The sequence below is a fragment of the Prunus persica genome, chromosome G1 (genome assembly GCF_000346465.2).
Source record: "Prunus persica cultivar Lovell chromosome G1, Prunus_persica_NCBIv2, whole genome shotgun sequence".
NCBI lineage: Eukaryota > Viridiplantae > Streptophyta > Magnoliopsida > Rosales > Rosaceae > Prunus > Prunus persica.
In genome coordinates this window covers 29,251,944-29,271,471 of record NC_034009.1, presented here as the reverse complement: position 1 = coordinate 29,271,471, position 19,528 = coordinate 29,251,944, and the positions used below count along the sequence as shown (strand labels likewise).

The window sequence follows — 19,528 nt, the reverse complement described above, 5'->3', positions numbered from 1 at the left end:
GAGTTCAGGTCATGCTACACCCCTTAAATCTTGCACTTGGTAAGTATCCAGAAACCAGACATTAATCATAATAAAGCCTTTGGTTATGAAGTGAAATTGATAAAGTCAATTGTATTAGTCAATTATCTTATCAACTTTACCAAGCTATTGTTGTGTTATGTTTGGCAGCATTTTAAGATAATCCAATAATTTATTTCTTTTTGTTTGGCGTGGTAGAAAGAAACTTTGAAGCTTGCTTGCAATTGTAAGCATCGTTCCAGAAAAAGGCAACGAGGTAAGGATGAAAAACAATTGTTTATGTTAGAAGATGCCAATAGAATATGAAAATGATCATGTAACTGCTGCATTAGAAACACCAAAAATAAACTCGCCGTCCATTTTGGGACCCTTTTTGTCATTGGTGACGAAGCGGGGAGATAATTCCAACATGAAGTCACAACCATGATGTATCAGAAGTCGACAAATGACCAGATGATTTAAAACTGGTTTTTTCTCGACTTTTTCTAAACAATCAGGAGAAGATAAGCTTTAAAAACTCACTAGGTTCAGAGAAAGAGAAAGAGATAGCCAAAGAGAAAAACAAATACCCCAAAAAATGACTAGTTTGGGAGGCCTAATAATCATTCTTTCAAGCTTTCTGTGTCTGCTCCTTGTCTTAGCTTTCATCAAGATCCTTCACAAACTATGGTGGACTCCAATTCGCATACAGAAGCTGATGGCTTTGCAGGGGATCAAAGGCCCTTCTTACAGATTCATCCATGGAAACACCAAAGAAATCTCCAACATGAAAAAGGAAGTCATGGACAGGCCCCAAATTTTATCACACGACATACTTTCTGTAGTTCAACCTCACATTCACTCGTGGACCAAGAAATATGGTAACTGACAAACAAGCCATCTCAATTAGTTAACTATTGTATTTAAATCTTAGTTCTACCTAAACAAGATCACTTTTGGTCATTTTTGCATGCAATTACAGGTAAGAATTATCTTCAATGGCATGGTTCTCAGGCTCAGTTGGTCATTACAGAACCTGAGTTGTGCAAACAGATACTGAATAACAAAGGCAGTGCTTATCCGAAAAGAGAGCCCCCAAACCTTGTGAAGAAGCTAGTGGGAGATGGCCTTGTGGCAACAACTAAAGCTGAAAAATGGGCAAAATTGCGAAAGCTGGCCACCCATGCTTTCCATGGAGACGGTTTAAAAGTAAGATTTTTTAAACTACTGGTATTTTGTAGCAAAGAGTATTATAGTAATAGCTGTGTCAACAATATTTAAACACGAAAAGATTAAATTGAAGTCAAAAGTCTGCTAATAGCATAATTGTATTATTGTTTTACTAGAGTATGATTCCAGAAATGGTAGCTAGTGCCGAGACGATGCTAGAAAGGTGGACATTTTATGAAGGAAAAGAGATTGAGGTTTACGAAGAGTTTAGATTGTTCACATCGGAAGTGATTTCCAGAACAGCATTTGGCAGCAGCTATGTAGAAGGACAGAACATATTTGAGATGTTGATGAAGTTAGGCTTCCTAATAGCAAACAATTTTCTCAAAGTCAGGGTTCCTGGAATCAGGTAACATAGTAGTTTTAATACTCCAATTGAAGAGAACAGGAAATAAGAAAAAATTGGAGAGTCACTTCTGTTATCTCAGTTTTAGTCTTTCATTTAATGTTGCAGTAAGTTTTTCAAAACCAGTGATGAGATTGAATCGGACAAACTTGAGAAAGGAATTCATGCCTCCATAATAGAGATGGCTAAGAAAAGAGAAAAGAAGACAATGGCTGGAGAAATGGACAGCTTTGGAAGTGATTTTCTTGGATTACTTTTGAAGGCTAATAATGAAGCCAATGAGAACCAGGGGATTTCGGTGGATGAGTTAATTGATGAGTGCAAGACGTTTTACTTTGCCGGACAAGAAACCACTAATACATTGCTTTCTTGGACTGTCTTTCTCCTGGCACTCCATACAGATTGGCAAGAGGAAGCAAGAAAGGAGGTGCTACAATTATTTGGCAAACAAACTCCAAATCTTGATGGCATTGGCAAACTGAAAACAGTAAGAAACTTGTCTAGGTGGTAGAAATATGTTCTCAATAAAGTTTGAGATCCTGATTCAGTTATCTATTTTTCATTTTCATGCAGATGAGTATGATCATCAATGAGGCTCTAAGGTTATATCCCCCTGTTGTTTCGGTTATAAGGAAAGTCGAAAGGGAAGTTAGACTAGGAAAGCTGATTGTTCCTAGTAATCTTGAATTGATTGTCTCAATAGTTTCACTTCACCATGATCCTCAAATCTGGGGACAAGATGTGCAACTTTTCAAACCAGAGAGATTCTCAGAAGGGGTTGCCAAAGCAACCAACAATCATGTAGGTGCATTCATACCCTTTGGACTGGGACCTCGAACTTGTGTGGGCTTGAACTTTGGGACCACTGAAGCGAAGATTGCTTTGTCAATGATTCTACAACGCTACGCCTTCACCCTTTCCCCGGGTTATGTCCACTTGCCCTTACGTTATCTTACAGTCCGGCCACAACATGGAGTGCAGGTAATGCTGCAGTCACTTTGAACTGCCACAACATGGAGTGCAGGCAAGGTTGCCTTGTACTTTCAACTTTCAAAGCAATTGTTCTCTTTAGTTTGGCAGCATTTTGGATAGTCCAAAGTTTTCCTGTTTGTTTTTGTTTGTTGGTAGAATGAAATCTTATGCTTACTTTTTGATAATAAACATTTTCAGTTTGAATGCATCATCCATATATAGTAAAAGGAATTTAAATAAATAATGGCAGAAAGAAAGCATAAACACAATATGAAATTAGTAATTAATCCCAAAACCAAGATGAGGGTACTTTGATTAACATAGATAGGGACATTACATAAAGATAGATTAATAGATAGATTAACAAAAGCAGCAATATAGTAGTAGTGAGTAAGTAGTTACTTCATTCAAAGCTCTCCCTGGAGATTGCATAATCTCTTCCAGGTGCTTTCATATTCCCTGCTGCATTGCCTCCACCACCACCACCACTTGCTCCTCCTACATTGGATGACTTACATCCACCACCAGCATTTTGGTTTCCATTTCCAACCTGGCTATTACTATTACCATTAGACCCTTTGCTGCCTCCCATTTTTGCAATACAAAGTGTTTTTCTGGTTTCTTTTTTTCTTGGTGAGATAAGATAATCCAAAGTGCAAATTACTCAGTTGGTTCTGTGGATTTGTTGGAGGGGTGCATGGCTATATATATACACACACACACATTCAGAATGTAGTGCATCAGTTTGATTCTAAGAATTAAAAAAGAGGTGAAAAGTGGAAATTAATAGAAGAAGCATTGCAACTGCTAGAATTATATCGACTGTTTGTTCATCGAACTTGAGTTTTCCAATTACCGTGATAGCATAGGATTGGGATTTGAATACTTGAACCTTTGGATGAAGATTATACATTGGAATATGGTGTTTCCAATCCAATCTAAGAATGTGGTTTCTGAATTCTAATTAGGAAGAAAAGGATGGTATTAAAGTCAATGCATTTCCCAACAACAATTGTACAATAAACAAAGCTTGAACTTCAACCTGCAATCCTCCATTAGAATTTGTTTAGTTGGCCTTGTTATGCTTTGCTCAAATATCAGATGCCTCAACCAGAAAAAAAAAAAAAAAAATCACGTGTAATATGGAACTATAATTTACCGTATCTACTATCTCTCCATCAAGTTTCCTTGGAAATTGAAATGAGTCAAATTTTGGATAGAATAATAGAATATCGGGATTTGGGTTTGGATATAAACTCATAATCTACATGGACGTCTGAGCTTTCTAGACACTCCATCCAGTCACATCCGTTACTATTAGTGAGGAACCAAAATAATAAAATTTCATTTACTATTTACAACATGGCATGCTTGCTGTGAGCATGACTTTTTAATATATTGGAGCACACAGATTTGACAGTTGCCAATTGGCAGTTGGCAGTTGACAGTTCCTGAAAAGCACCATTACAATGTATGACCATGAGAGTAGACAGACGGTTTTACATGGTATAGTTGGAAGTATAGAGATTGGGCATCTTATTCAAATGCCTCAAAATCTTCTCAGCCATCTGCCTGGTATTTCCAGCTCCATGATGAAAAGCACTCACCAGTATGGCAGGCAACACCCTGTCATTTGATATATCTGAAGCAGACTTATCCCCACCTTTGTTCAAGAACTTTTCAATCACCCAAAATGACTTCTGCCACAGCCCCTCTTCCTTGTGCTCTTTCACCACATTCAAAACATGTTGCACAGCGTTTGCCTCACTCAGCATGCTCACACTCTTCTCCACATCAACTTTGTCATCCAACAAAGTGCATATAGTTGACAATGCAGCTTCCACAACCTCTGCATTCTCATTTCCCAGACAAACCAATAGCCTCTCAACTGCCTTTGCATCAACTATGCAGAAGGTGTTTTGTGAAGAACAGACCCCTCCGTGAATCGGGCACAGTGGTATTTTCCTCCTCCTTGATGAGCCACAGAATAGATACTTGGGCAGGTAGAACAACTTCTTTCTCTTGATTTGTGGTGGTTTGGATAATCTTATTGACTCTGTAGAAAGATTCTCCAACCCAATTGCTGATAACCTCTGAACTTCATCACTTGATGGTTGTATGAGTAGTTCTGTGAATACTGCTGTAAAATTGTGTGTTCTTGCTGAAAACAGTATTTGGGGTTCATATAATGTTGTTGTGAATCTGACTAGAATGCCTACTAGACCTTCTAAGTAAGCGCTTTCGAACCTGCTTGATCTTGTTCCTCTTTTTTGAATTTGACTGATTGCTTCTAGGATTGTAGGCACTGTATTATTGTACAGAAGAGCTAGGTTGAGCGTCAGGTTTTGATGGGGAAGTTGAGCTAGAAATTTTGCTGAAACTGCCTGCTTCTCGGTGATGGGGGTTGTATCAGTTGGGCTCTGGACAAGATCCTCAGGCTGTCCTCTGGTTTTGCAGAGTCTTTCTGCTAGCACATTGCCCATAAGGGGTGAAAGAACAGTTAGTAGCGTGGTCGCGGCAATGGCAAGTTCTTCATGTGGGTTATTGATGAATTCAATGAGGGTGTAGCTTGCTTCAGTTTCTTTTACCAGTGAGACAATGGTGGCTGCACATCTGGGGATCTTAGCAATAAACAAAAGAATTCTGATGAGGTTGTTGTTTAGTTCATCTGAGGTTGAGTTCTTGAGCATGTACATGATGTTACACACCACATAGTCTGAAGTCATGGTGTGACCGTGAGAATTAACCTGGAGGTTCTCAAGCTCAATCCCAGCATCAAGTATATTTGCAAGGATTGCAACTGCTTCATTTTTTGAATTCATTGGCTCATTTTGAATATTTCGAATGAACATCTCTTCAACCATGATTTGCACAATTCCTGCTTCTTCAAGTATTTTTCCATTTGGCTGGTATGATGAGAGTTGTGCTAGAGCTTTGAATGCTGCCCTTCGGGTCAGGGTATTTCCCCTATGTACCATTTTGATGAGAGCAGGAGAGGCCCTCTCAGCAACATAAGTTTTGCTGTCATGTCCAAGAACAATTTCCCCAAGGTAACTTGCCATTTCCATCATCATCTCTTCACAACCTGTTATTTCAGAAAGAAAAAAAAAAATTATAAGATAAAATTTGAGATTTTCAACAACTAAATTATCATATGTCATTTATTCTGAACTTGCAGAATGGTCACAATGGTAAAATTAGTGGTCCAAAAGGTTTGAATTTCTTTGTTATTTATGCTTGGCTGGAACTGTGGAGTTGTAAAAATTACCTTCAGTAAGATTCTTTAGGAGGGGTTCCAGAAGTCCATTTTCTGCCATGTTTTTTATGTTATTTGGCGAATGCTCTAAATTCCTTAAGATTTCATCTGCTTTTTCTGAAGCAAAGGCATCAATAGACCGTCTATATTTAATCCTGATCAACATAAGGATTGCTCCAGTGACTGATCCAATTCTCTCACATAATGATTGTGATCTTGAAAGATCAAGCAAGTATAGCAATGATGCATGCCTTATGGACTGGTGACTACTAGAAAGCATCTTGATTATAGTTGAAATATTCGTTGTTTGCGCAATCATTTCCTGCACAAGAAACCATTTTCAAAGTTGCAGCAAAAAAGTTTTCATTCTAGTCAATCTACTGGTTGGTTAGTGCATGTTTTAGTAAATCATAGTACTTTTCTTAATTGGTTGTTTCTCATTAGAAATGAGGAAATTGAAATTTGACCTTGCTGTCGTTATCATCCTCCACCAGTTGCCTCAAAAGTTCCAGCACTGCACATCTAACATCTTTGTCTTTGTACTCCAGACACTGAACAAGCAATGGCAAAATTCCAACACTCCGAACTTGCACCTTACTGTAAGGGTTCCTTTGGCAGATACTTTGCACGTCCTTTACTGCTTCAAGTACCATATTCTCTGAACTAGCCAAGGACAATGCTGCACGCGCAACCTTAATCCTTGCTGCCTGATTCCTTTCCTTCCACTCCTCTAATGTGGATTTTAGAGCTATGTTGGCATTGAAAGATTTACTCATCAACTTTTGTCCAGTGATTGGGCAGAAAATTTCTTCCGAGTCGTTGAACTTCTTAAACCACTCAACAATTGCTTTCCTCTCGTAGGTCACTCCACTTCTTATGGTTACCGGGTCATCCATGATCTTCTTTGTCAGTGGGCAGAAGAAAGTCTCATACAGAGGCTCCATGTACTCACCCACCTGTGGAAATGTTGTTAATGATCCACTCATGCTCCCATGTTTTCTTTTGCTGACCCAACTTGTGCTTTTAAGTATTTCAATCAGCTGAGGTGTATTTAAGAGCTGAGGATTCTCCATGGAAACCTCAAAATCTATAGAGTAGAGATCTGTTTCTTCTTTTGGTGTTTGTTTTTCCTTTGGTTGCTCTTCCAAGGACAGCATCTTTGTATCTTGTTCATTGGTCTCAGATGTTTGAGCTTCAAAATGAGCATTCTGCATCTCCTTTGAAAGCGACCGCACTGCAACTTCTGCATATTGTTGGTCTCCAAATGTGGAGGGCGGTATCAAGCTCAGGCATTCTCCTATGTGCTTAATGACCTCCTCCAGCTGTGCTATAATGATTCTCAGTTCAGGATCTGAAAATGGTTGGATGCCTATTTGGCATCTCTCCACAAGATCTTTGGCCAGATTAACACTTTTGGAAATAGACTGAAGAATTTCCATTGCATTTTCTGGGCAGGTGTCAGTCATCTTCAACTCCATTATGGCCATAGAAGCCCGATAGAGGTAGCAAGCAATCTCAATGAAATTTTCGTGTTCCACCTCGATGCTTACTACCAATTCTGTGATTTCTGAAATGGATGCCAATATGGAATCTGCAAGACTCTCAACTGGACTTGCATCTTCCTTGAGCTGAAGAAAAGAATGAGACAGATTAGTCTTTCACCACACTCATGAATCTATGAAGTTAAGGAATCTATTTTTCTGTAGACAAAGATTCCTTGGTTTTCATCCTTAAGATACTCCCACAAAATAAAGTTAGTGATACAGATTTTCTGCCTCACCAAGAGAGTTAGTGAGTTAATAAAGATTATTCAGTTTAATATTTTCATGTTTTTGTTTTTGTACTACTTATACCTGGTGACAGATATATCAGCTAGCATGCTTGTATCATTCTAATGTTACCTGGGAAACTAATTTGTAAACGGTAGAGCTTTACCACTATGTAGATAGACGTATGAAAGCCTCCCAGAGCCTTGATTTTCATTTCTCAAACACATAAGAATTGTAAAAGGCTAAAAAGAAAGAAGAAGAAAAAATGCATATGAAGGCTCCTACCGGCATCCAGTTGTAGTTGGTCTGCCCTATATAGCCTTGCTCTTGTGAACCTCAACCACAAAACCACAAAAACCAGAGTGCTAAGCAGAAGACTTGGCAAAGATGAAACTTTCAATTACGAGTCACTGATAGCTCTTTGAATGTTTGTGTGATCTCACTGATAGTAATTTTTATTTAGTTAGATACCTTCTGTGTTGATAGACTCAAGAGCAGTTACAAAAAAGACTCGGTCAGCTAGCAATCACTTCTGGTTTGGTATGAAGTTTCTATCTGATGATTTACTAGCATACAGAAGAAAGCCTCTGATACTGGTCAGTGTTACGTGTAGTCGTTCTTCTTCTTTTTTAATTAATTCCTACAGGATTGACTAAGTAGTTTCTTCAAGATATGCATTTGTTTTATTTATAATCAAGGTTTGAAATTCATGAATGGTAATTTACTTTACTTTAACAAGGTAGACTCTTTCTTTTTGCCATATATTAGGACCATGCTGAGTTGCAAGGTAAGCACTAAGAAATGTGTTTGACATTACAAAGAAGCTGGAGGCATGAAGGCCTATGCACAACTATGTGAAATAACTAAATTAGCCCTTACAGCTGATCCACTCTGATGCATGGGGAGACCGATTGAAGACGAACTGAAGACGGATCAGACTTAGTACATGAGGACATATACACTACCTTTACGAAACTCATGAAGTTGGTTAACCAATACACTTGGAGAGAGAAAATTCATCATCCACTCAAACTTCTACACGTGGCATATACTTGTTCGCACCACAGCCACCACCCTTAAACACGTGAAATATACAATTGGCTGAATTAGAAGCTTGATGTGCTAAAGATTAAGAGCAACTCCACCCCTTAGGGCAAAGTCTAAGGCAAGGGCAAGCAAGGGCTGACACTATTCACGTGAATAGTGTCAGCCTTGCCATTTGTGGTTCCACCCACAAGGGCAAAGTCTAGGGCAAGTCTAGGGCAATTACTATTCATTGTACTTTATTTTCTATTTTTTTAATACTTTAAATCATTAATTTTGATAATCTTTTGTAATTAAATTTTCGGATAAGATTTTCGGATGTGAATCTCGGTTGCCACGTGTCTTATTCCAGATAAAATTTTCGGATATTCATTAATAAAAATTATAATCTCAGATTTCCGATAAAATTTTCACCCTCTAAAATTGTGCCGCGTGTCCCATGTCAGATAAGATTTTCAGATAATTTTAAAAAATTATAATGTCATATTTTAGATAAGATTTTCACCCTCTAAAATTGTGCCACGTGTCCCATGTCTGATAAGATTTTCAGATATTTTTTTCAAATAGTGATCTCAGATTTCAGATAAGATTTTCACCCTCTAAAATTGTACCACGTGTCATCTCTATCTTCTGAATCCCTCTATATAACTACACCATCAACACCACTCCTCTCACACAATCTCTGATATATTCCTTCATTTCTCAGATTTTACAATTTCCCATTATACTCTCAATGTCAAACTTCAGGAGGGTGTTGGAGAGGCAACAGAAAGAATGGGAAGAAATCCGGCGTAGACGTGAGGAAGAAGATCGGGACGCCGATGAAGAAGAGGAAGAAATGCTTGAAGTAGCGGCGGTGTGTATGATGAATCAATCAAGCCAACACCATCGTCGTCGTGCCCCGAATGTGGACAGATGCAGAGAGTCTCGGGGTAAGAATCTCTTGGAGGATTACTTTATCCCAAATTCGTTATATCCTGCTCATAAGTTTCGAGAGAGATATAGAATGCAGCCACATTTGTTCCAAAAAATCATGCATGATATTTGTAATTACGACACATACTTCATTCAAAAGCATGATGCTGTTGGAGTTTTGGGTCTTATCCCGGAGCAAAAACTTACAGCTGCTTTGCGGATGCTTGCTTATGGGGCATCTGCAGAGCAGGTGGATGAAATTGCAAGGATGGGAAAATCTACTATCCTAGAGTGCTTGGTGAGACTCTGTGATGCAGTGGAAAATTTGTACATGAGGGAGTACCTTCGCAAACCCACTCCGAGGGACCTGCAAAGGCTTCTACAAAAAGGCGAGGCTCGAGGTTTCCCAGGAATGATCGGAAGCATTGATTGCATGCATTGGCAGTTGAAGAATTGTCCTACTGCGTGGCAAGGAGAGTATGGGAATCGGAAGGGCCAAAAAAGTATCATTTTGGAGGCCGTAGCTTCATTCGACACTTGGGTTTGGCATGCCTTTTTTGGGGTTGCCGGATCTCAGAATGACCTCAATGTCCTTGGTCAATCCCCGGTGTTCGATGAGGTATTGCGAGGTCATTCCCCTCAGGTCACATACCAAATCAACAATACCGTATACTCGGGGGCCTACTACCTTGCCGACGGAATTTATCCTAGGTGGACGACATTCGTGAAAACAATTCTGAATCCCCAATCCGAGAAGGAAAGAAGCTTTGCTTCCTTTCAAGAAGGTTACAGGAAAGACGTGGAAAGGTGTTTCGGTATCTTGCAAGCTCGTTGGGCAATTATCAGGGGTGCTGCTCGGATGCTAGACGAGGAGGTGCTGAGGAGTATTATGATGACTTGCATCATCCTCCACAACATGATTGTGGAGGATGAGTATGACTACGATGCTCCAGAGGTGTTTGAACCCGATCCTATGAACACGGCGTTGACAAGAATATATGAAAGGCCGATAGGACCAAATGGACTACCATTGGAGCCCGAACCGTTACTTCAGGATGGTCGATTCAACAACCCCATGATTGATCGTTATCAAGAAATGCAATCTTCATATGTTCACGAAAGACGTCAAGTTGACTTGATCGAGCACTTGTGGCAGATGAAAGGCAATCACAATGGATGAAGGCTAGATTTGTGCTTTGTTTGGATTTATGCTTTTTTTTTAATTATGCTTTGTTTTTGTGTGTTGTGTTTTGTGGAATTATTGCGAGGTCTTTTTTATTATTATGCTTTTATGTATGGTTTGTTTTGTGTGTTGTTTGCAATAAATGAAGGTTTGTTTTTAATTAATCTTTGTGAGGAATGCTCAAATGTTTTTAATAAGTAGTCCAATTATAGAATGCTTTTTTGATTGAATAAAAAAGAAACAATACAACAAATTAAAGGATAATACAACAATTTAAAAAAAATACAACAATTATAAAAAAATACAACAATACAATCTAATGGTTTTCATCATTTAGCCAATCCGTATTGCTAGGTCCGTCGTCATGGAAAAGTTTTCTTCTCATCACATCCCTTCGTTTATGCTTCCAATAGGCCTTTGTTTCAGGAGACATATGGCTCGTATCCATGGCCATGATTTTCATCTCTTTTTCATCCTCGTTTTTTTCTTTTGCATGTTGCTTTTCAATTGCAAAGGCTTCCAATCGTGCCTTGTCTGCTTCATCTCTCCTCGAGTCTCTCTCCAATCTTAGAGAGTTGTTCTTAGCTATTTGCTCGAATATTTGAACACAATCAATGTTCGAAGTGCCCCCTCTCTTGGCCTTTGCCGCCTTTCTCCCAATAGGTCTCGGCAGACGTGGGAGTGGTGACTCCGTTTCCATTGGGGAGTCCAATGGTGAATCGGTTAATGGCGATTCGTGGAGCGGCGTCTCATGCAACACAACCGGGGGTGCGGTAAGAATAATTTTGAATCTGGAACAATCCTTGACAATTTCCCAACATTGGAAATGCACAAAACTTTTTTTCCCTTGTCCCATGGCACCGAACCACATTTGTGCTTGTATGATTTATTCAAAATAAATAATTGGAAGTGCATTAAAAAAATATACAATGCAAGAAATTATAAACTATTTTGAAATGCAAGAATAAAATTGATTATGTAAATAAATATAGACAAATTGAAAATGCAAAAATAAAAAATAAAGATTATGCATGAAATTATAAACATATTTGAAATGCAAGAATAAAATTGATTATGTAAATAAATAAAGCCAATTAGGAAATGCAAAAATAAAATAAACATTGTGCAACAAAAAGAAATAGAATATGCAATAAAAAAAAGTTACATTAAATTGATTAAAATGACAATTAAAAATATTTTACCTCATCGGAAAGATTCGCACCGCTCCGAATGTTCTCCTTTGCTTTTGCCAAGGCATTTCTCCATTTCCCTAACTCTTTGTTTAGAATTTTCCATCTACTAGACAAAGCCATTTCGGTCCGAATGGAACCCGATCTTTGACAAAATTCTCCATGAATTTTGCTCCACATATGATGGAACTTCATCTCATCGCCCGTGATAGGGTCATGACTAATGTTCACCCAAGACTCGCACAACGCAATATCTTCCTGGGTTGACCACGAGCCTCCGATTTCAACAGAAGATGCCATTTGTTTATTTTCTACAAATGAAAAGTAGTACAAAAATGTGAGTGGATAGTAAAAAATATTGGAAGGAGAAGAGTTTGTATGGAATTGGTGTGGAAAGTGGAAAATATGAGTAGAGAGTAAAAAATATTGGAAGGAGATGAGTTTGTATGGAGATTTGGTGTGGAAAATGAATTATGTGAGTGGAGAGTAGAAAATATTGTATGGAGAAGAAATTGTATGAAGATTTAGTGTTGAAAGTAGATAAAATGGTTAGGTATTTATAGGGAAAAAATACATACATTTTTGGTATTTTTTTAAAAAAAATTTCAGAATTTTTTCGAATTTTTTCGGATTTTTTTTAAATTTTTTTGGCCAAAAAAATGAGAACCGTAGGATTTCTGAAAAAAATCCAATCGGAGCCACCCGGTGCCGACACGCGCCAACGGTAAAAAAAATTTGAATTTACTGCGCTGACGTCACGACGACGTCAGCGCTGACGTCAGCTAAACTCGGGCTCGAGCCCAGTCGAATTTCGCCCTTGGGCCTGCCCGGGCTCGTGGGACCCGCAGCTTGCCTGGGCTTCTTTCTCTGCGCTGGAGCTGGACTCGGGCTGGTTCCTGCCTTTTGCCTGGGCCAACCCTCAGCGATGGACCTGCTCTAAAGGGAAATAGCCCTAAATACCACCATTTTTATAATTGTAATTAAAAATACCACTCCTTCCCAATTTTTGTACAACTATCATCTATAAATATAAAATGATTGTCCACTTATTGCAGTTTTTTCACAAGTCCAGAAATTTTGTTCTCTCTTAGCTCACACAGCTCTCTCTCTCTCTGGCACAGCTCTCTTTCTCTTTGGTATCTGTCTATCACAGCTCTCTGCGTCTCTCTTGGCTCTCTATCTCTTGGCTCTCTCTCTCTCTAGCACAACTCTCTGTCTCTCTCTTTGCTCTCTTTCTCATAGCGCAGCTCTTTCTCTCTCTAGCTTCGTTATGTCTGTTTCTCCCCTATTCGATCTCTTGCTCTCTGTTTGGAATCGCGAACCCCTCCCTTTAGCTATGTCTTCTGAATAGCTGCTTGCAACCTTGAAGCTCTAGTGGATTGCCGACCTCGAAAAGGTAGTGTTGATGGTTATTTTGTTAATATCAGTGGGATTATGTGAAATGGGTTATAGTTTGATTGTTTGGGTTTGTGTTAAATTCGTTTTGGCTTTAATTTCTTTGGGTTAGGTTTTGTTGAATATTCATGCTCATTCATCTGGGTTTGTACCAATTGCATTTAGATTGGTCTGGATATGTGAATCTTGAAACTTGAGATTTTCCATTTGATGTAGTAGATCTGTATAGTGTGATTCTGATGTGTTACTGGTGTAGTGCTGTTGTGTTCCTCTTATTTTACTGTCGTATTGCTGTTATATTGACATTATATTGTTATATATTGCTGTTATATTGTGGTTATATTGCTATTGTATTGTATGGTTATTGTGGTTATATTGGGTTAATGAAATATTGTTTTGTCATGGTCAGAAATGGAGACAATTGTTATTCTCGTATGCTACAATGGAAAATGGGTCACCTCGAAGAAGATGTGCAAATACGAAGGGGGTGACTCAAAAGGCTTAATAGTTCCACGGACTATCAAATTTGCTGAACTGTTGGACCGTATGCATCAGATTGGTAATACAAACAGCAGGGAAGACAAGGTTTGCTTAAAATTCTCAGTTTTGGTGGCCTCGAATGAGCGGAAGCACATAAAGATTGAGGACGATGATGATGTCAATTTTTTTACGAAGTACAATTCCGAGGTAACACCTTCAAAACTAGCTCCCTTACTCGTGAGTATAGAAGATAAAGGACTGACAAATGATGTAGTTCATAGTACGCATATCACGACAGATAGTAGTCGGATGGGTCATTCTTCAGTTGCCATTATTGAAAGCAATGAAGTAACTTGGAATAATAAAAATGTCACTGACGTGGGAGGTGAAGTAGGGACAGATTTTATGAATATGATTGATTTTAGCGAGGTGGAGGAGATGCATGGTGGTGATAATAGTACTGAAAGAAATGAAGTGTCAGTGTACTCTGCCCCTCCTAATTTGGGCTGCTTGAACACAGCTACCCAGTTGTCAATAATGCGTTTAGGAGGAGAATCTGAACCCACTCGTCAACATTATTGGAGTCAAATGGGTGAACAAAACCGGTACAATGAAGCCGGTGTAAATGATGAAGAAGCATATTTGGACAGCGGGTTTCCACGAAGTGATTGGAATCTGAAAATTACAGTTGGGCAAATTTTCTCTAGTAAGAAAGCATTGTTGACGGAGTTACGGTTCACGGCATTAAGAGGCCACTTTGAATTTAAGGTGCAATTCTCTTGCACTAAGAGGTTGCTTATGGTTTGTTGTCAACGTCCATGCCCATGGCGGGTCCGAGCATCGAGAATTGGTGAATACAGCTTCATGATTGTGAGGTGTACAACTGTTCATGAATGTGATTTGAGGTTCGTAAGTGACAAGCATCGTCAAGCAACCGTAGCACTTGTAGCCACTTCACTTAAAAGGAAGTTGAAGGATTCTCGGACAATATACACACCAAATGACATTATGAGAGATGTGAAACACAGCTTTGGTTGCACCATCCATTATTCGAAAGCTTGGAAAGCAAGGGAGTTAGCTCTATTGTCCATTATCAGCGGAGGAGGCATATTATATCCTTCCAACTTATTGCTATGAATTGGAGCGTATGAATCCCGGCACAAAAACACACATCCAAACTGATGAGAAAAATCACTTTGTGTATTTATTTATGGCGGTTGGCGCATGTATTAGAGGGTTCCGTTCTTCCATGCGCCCAGTGATAGCCCTGGATGCCACTCATTTAAAATCCAAGTACAAGGGTGTTATGTTTGTAGCAAATGCATTCGATGGTAATCGAAATATATATCCTCTTGCTTTTGGGATCGGGGATTTGGAGACGGATGCATCATGGCATTGGTTTTTCACTAAACTTCATGAAGCCATTGGTGAGTGTCCCAATCTTGTTATTATTTCTGATCGCAATGTTAGCATAGAGAATGTGTGGAACAAAATTTTTCCAACTGCACAACATGGCATATGCTTTTATCATATGAAGGGGAACATGAAACGCACTTGCAAGTTGAAAAAGCGTGATCACATACTATGCACTTTGAGCAGGCTGCGAAATCTTATTCCATTGCTGAATTTGATTGTCATTTTCGCAACATCAAGCGAAAGGAACATGTTGCTCAATATCTTGAAGAGGCAGGGTTATATAAGTGGTCTAGAGCTCACATGGATGGACGCCGCTACAATGTAATGACAACAAATATTGCGGAGTCAATCAACTCAGTCCTTAGGTTTGCAAGGATGCTGCCAGTGGTTCATTTGATAGGGGAAATTGTTAATCTCCTTGTGAAATGGTTCACCGAACGTCGTGAGTTGGCTTTGAATTGCACAACAACATTGTGCCCCAATTTCGGAGAAAAAAAGTTGAGGAACAGGTTGGAGGATGCTGCAAGGATGAATGTGGTTAAATTAAATAATGCACAGTTTAATGTTTTGGACGGTGATAAGGACGGCCTCGTAGATTTGACGAACAACAGTTGTAGTTGTAGAAAGTTTCAGCTTGAGCAGCTACCTTGCAAGCATGTAGTTGCAGTTTGTCGCTTCTTGAAAGTAAATGTATACTCAAAGGCTTCTCGGTATTACACTCGGAAAACCTGGATGGATGCTTATTCGGATAGCATCTACTTGGTACAACCTCACGAAATGTGGGATATTCCTGAAGATGTTCGAAGTCGAGTTGTGCTGCCTCCCATGGCAAGGGTCATGCCAGGCAGACGAAAGAAGATAAGAATTCCCTCGCAAGGAGAGGGCACCATTAGAAGAAAGTGCTCAAGGTGCGGTTCCGCAGGCCACAATAAAAGCACCTGTAAAAACAATATTCCATTGCGCAATGTATCTTAGACAATATGATTTGTGTTGCTTTGGTAGGTCATGTAAACTCTACTTTTATTCGTGGTGGGTTTCGTGTTATGTTGAATGGGAATTCTTTTAAATTTGCATAATTTCGGTTGCATTGCTACAGCATGTTGTATTGCTGACAGATTACTATTATATTGTACGTTTATTGCACTGGTATTGCTTCCAGATTGCTATTATAATTTGAGTGCGAAATTAAAGGGACTGGAATGTAATTCCAAATGGATCCAAAACATTAAAGTTCTTAGAATTCCTTTATTACACAGTTACTGTGATACTCCGACTATACCTTCTTTTCTGATTACAAATTCGGCCCGATGCATAGGCCAGATGTGGGGCAAATACAAGGTGAAATGTCTTGTGTGTTTGACTACATATACTTGTTGAAGGAGCATTACGAATGTCAACCTCAATAGATTGCTCATGTCTTGCCAAGAACACTCTTGAATTTATGCAATGTGCCCAAGCCAGTCCCAAAGCTGGACTCACCCGTCTGCCTGATGTGTCCAGAGACTCCAAGTTTCCCAACCTCACCTCATTCACTCCATCATGTGGCCTAATAAAATCCACCACTTGGTTGGTGACAACCACCGCCAACCCAAACTTATTTGCTAAACCCTTCAATGTCCCAGATATGTTGAAGAACATTTCAGACCGCCGTTTCAAATCTGCCGGTGTTGTCTGATACTGTGATCGGAACAATGCAGCAATGGAATCAATGACAATGAGTTTCACAGGTAGGCGGGTGTGATCAATGGCAATAAATGCTTCTATGTCTCCAAGGACATGGATGAGTTGTTGAGCATCATTAAAAACTGAACTAACCTCACGGTTCTCGAATACTTGGCTCATTAGCTCATAAAAACGCGGCGAACTATTGCTCCTTCAATGTAGTAAACGAGGGATGTACGCATTATCTTCGTGCACCACCAAATGTAGTGCAGCCAACGCTGGAAATACCTCATACGCCCAAATCTGGTTTGAGGAATAAAAGGTCAGTCATTGTAAACAAATGCAATTTAACTTCAACATCAATAGACATTTGCTCACTTGAAGTGCATAGGCAAAACCTTTGAGGTGGTACTCTCTTGGTCTACCAGTTGCCGTTGTTGTTGGTTTCTTTCCAATTTTTTTGTTTTTGCAGTTTTTGTGGGCACTTTCACTCGCTGGTAATCTGCACAAAGTGCCCTCAGCAGTGACGCATTTGTCTTCGCATAACACACAGCACCCCATGGATACTTCCCAAAGTCTTCAAGGTCTTCCGCCAACTTCAAATATCGCATGTCAATGTGGACATGTTTTTCACTGCCCAACAGCACAAACACAGCAAAGTATACGAATCCGAGCTTCAATACATCGTCCACATCATCGCATTCGAGGGAGGCCTTTTCTAATTCCAACAGGTTCACAGTTTTATCATTGGCAAAGTACTTCCGTTTCAATGAGCAGTTCTCATTAGTGGGAATCGGAATAAAGGGAAGGTTTCCCAACCTTAGCCCTATCACGATGCAAAATTGCTGCGCCGTGAATTGGATGACCTTATTGCCAACAATGAATTTGATCCCGTTCAGTTGGGAAACTGTCTTGGGATCAGCTTTCCTGAGCAGCAAGTCGTGGACAATTGGAGAAGTCCACTTGAGGTCCTCAATCCATAGGAGATGACCAAAACAACTCTGTTCAAACATTTGCAGCTGTTGTTCAGTGAATTTCTCCTTTATCGTAGTGATTGCGGTCTTCGTATGGGATAGCGACAATGCTTTCCCTTGGAACTTTTGTTCCTCTACAATCATCAACTTCATTTGACCAACCATATTTCCCTGCATGCCAATATTATAAACAAAATTTCAGTCGGTTGCAATCTAGACAATAACAAGCAATAAACAATCACCACTTATCAACAGCCTATTATAGGATATGAAGTGAAAAAAAAAACAAAAAATACATATCATAAACAAAACCCCAGCTATTTACAACTGACCTCCTAATTTAATGGCTCAAAGCCAAGTTTCAAGACACCCAGTACTCTACCACTCCGGCATAATATAATATCTAAACACATATCTCAACACACCATATAATCACACCATCTAATCATGAGACAGCTTCAGCTAGAATGGGAATGTGCGGTAGCACAAGCCTAATTGAGAACAATTCAAGACTAACGATATAAATCTATCTAACTAGAAAGAGTTTTAAAAAACAACAAGACATCGGGAAACAATTGATTCACTTCAAGGTATAATGTAATGGAACATCCTATGAATTAGTGGCAACCACAATACTGACTCTACTATGGCCCTGTTTGGGCCCAAATTCGGCACGCCCAAGTCCAAAAGACAAGCCCATGATAAAATTGTCTGCCCAGCCCAAAGACTTGAGAAAAACAAAAATAGGATCCAGACAGATTGGGCTTCACACCAAAGATGCTGAAAATAAAGCCTCAGCCCAAAGAAAGCCCAAATGTGGAAACTTTCGAAATGGGCTTCAAAGATCAGCCCGTAATTTTTGTTAAATTCAAAACCCAAGGGATCAAAGACACACCCACGTGATTGCCTCAACTTTGGAAAAGTCAGCAATTCTAACTAAATTTTAAAAATATGAGAGGGACGTCTCTGAAACACTGGCAATTGAAGATCAGAAACCCATCTGTGTTCAAGATTTTGCTCCAAATCAATACACCACCTCCCAAGGAATTCACGGATCACGCTTTCTAAATTAGAGCAGGAAACAGGGAACCATTCAGAAAATACAAAAGAAAAAGAGCCAAACCGCCATAAAAAAACCCACACAGACGGTGGCGTTGGTTGAATTAGAAAGCTGCCACCCAGGAAACCAGGGAAGGGACTGCTTTAGGAGGTGACTGCTCAGAACCTATCTGCCTTGATTGATAAGAAACCCTTCTTACTTTACATTATAAGAGATCTTTTTGCCGCCCATTATTTAGGATTAAAAATTACCTCCTTAGGAGGATCTCTTATAAAAACGAAAGTAGGCAAAGAAACAAAGGACCTCCAATTCATCAATCAATCAAAAAGACAAACAAGAAAATAATCAAAAGCTCACCTGGAGCCCAAGAGAAAAACAGCTTTAGATCAGAATTCCAAAGTTCAGACTTAGAAAATAAGTCTTTTGAAAACGAGATCCCTCTCGTTACAAATTTGGTTCAGCAAAAGCCAAGACAAACATAGTTTGAGTTTTCACAAATATGAAAACCTCAACAAATTTTACAGCATAGTTCCAGCTTGCAAAATCCTCGAGAATAGCCACTTCTGTCCCTTCAAACTGAAGAAGCTGCAGTTCTGCCCGCTCAAAAGTCTCCCAAGGCTTGAAGTAGATTGAAGCTCT

General features: G+C 39.3%; 3 protein-coding genes across 5 annotated transcripts; 2 read left to right on the top strand and 1 right to left on the bottom strand.

Moving 5' to 3' along the window:
* Positions 506–2,756, top strand: LOC18791047 (cytochrome P450 CYP749A22). Its single transcript, XM_007223075.2, has 5 exons — positions 506–878; positions 980–1,206; positions 1,344–1,576; positions 1,682–2,060; positions 2,147–2,756. Exons 1-5 carry the CDS (start codon positions 596–598, stop codon positions 2,573–2,575), a joined length of 1,551 nt encoding a protein of 516 aa, XP_007223137.1. The 5' UTR covers positions 506–595; the 3' UTR covers positions 2,576–2,756.
* LOC18789225 (putative U-box domain-containing protein 42) lies at positions 3,834–8,011 on the bottom strand. Of its 3 annotated transcripts, none has more exons than XM_020555346.1 (4): positions 7,703–8,011; positions 6,269–7,429; positions 5,814–6,123; positions 3,834–5,630 (listed from the first exon to the last, which is right to left on the bottom strand). In XM_020555346.1, the coding sequence occupies exons 2-4, from the start codon at positions 7,286–7,288 to the stop codon at positions 4,045–4,047; spliced, it is 2,916 nt and encodes a 971-aa protein (XP_020410935.1). In that variant the 5' UTR covers positions 7,289–7,429; positions 7,703–8,011; the 3' UTR covers positions 3,834–4,044. The 3 variants fall into 3 exon arrangements, with proteins under 3 accessions (XP_020410935.1, XP_020410933.1, XP_020410934.1); XM_020555344.1 differs by having other exon boundaries at positions 7,737–8,011; XM_020555345.1 differs by having other exon boundaries at positions 7,856–8,011.
* LOC109947187 lies at positions 14,315–16,168 on the top strand. The gene is made up of 3 exons (XM_020556842.1): positions 14,315–14,682; positions 15,011–15,257; positions 15,377–16,168. Exons 1-3 carry the CDS (start codon positions 14,315–14,317, stop codon positions 16,166–16,168), a joined length of 1,407 nt encoding a protein of 468 aa, XP_020412431.1.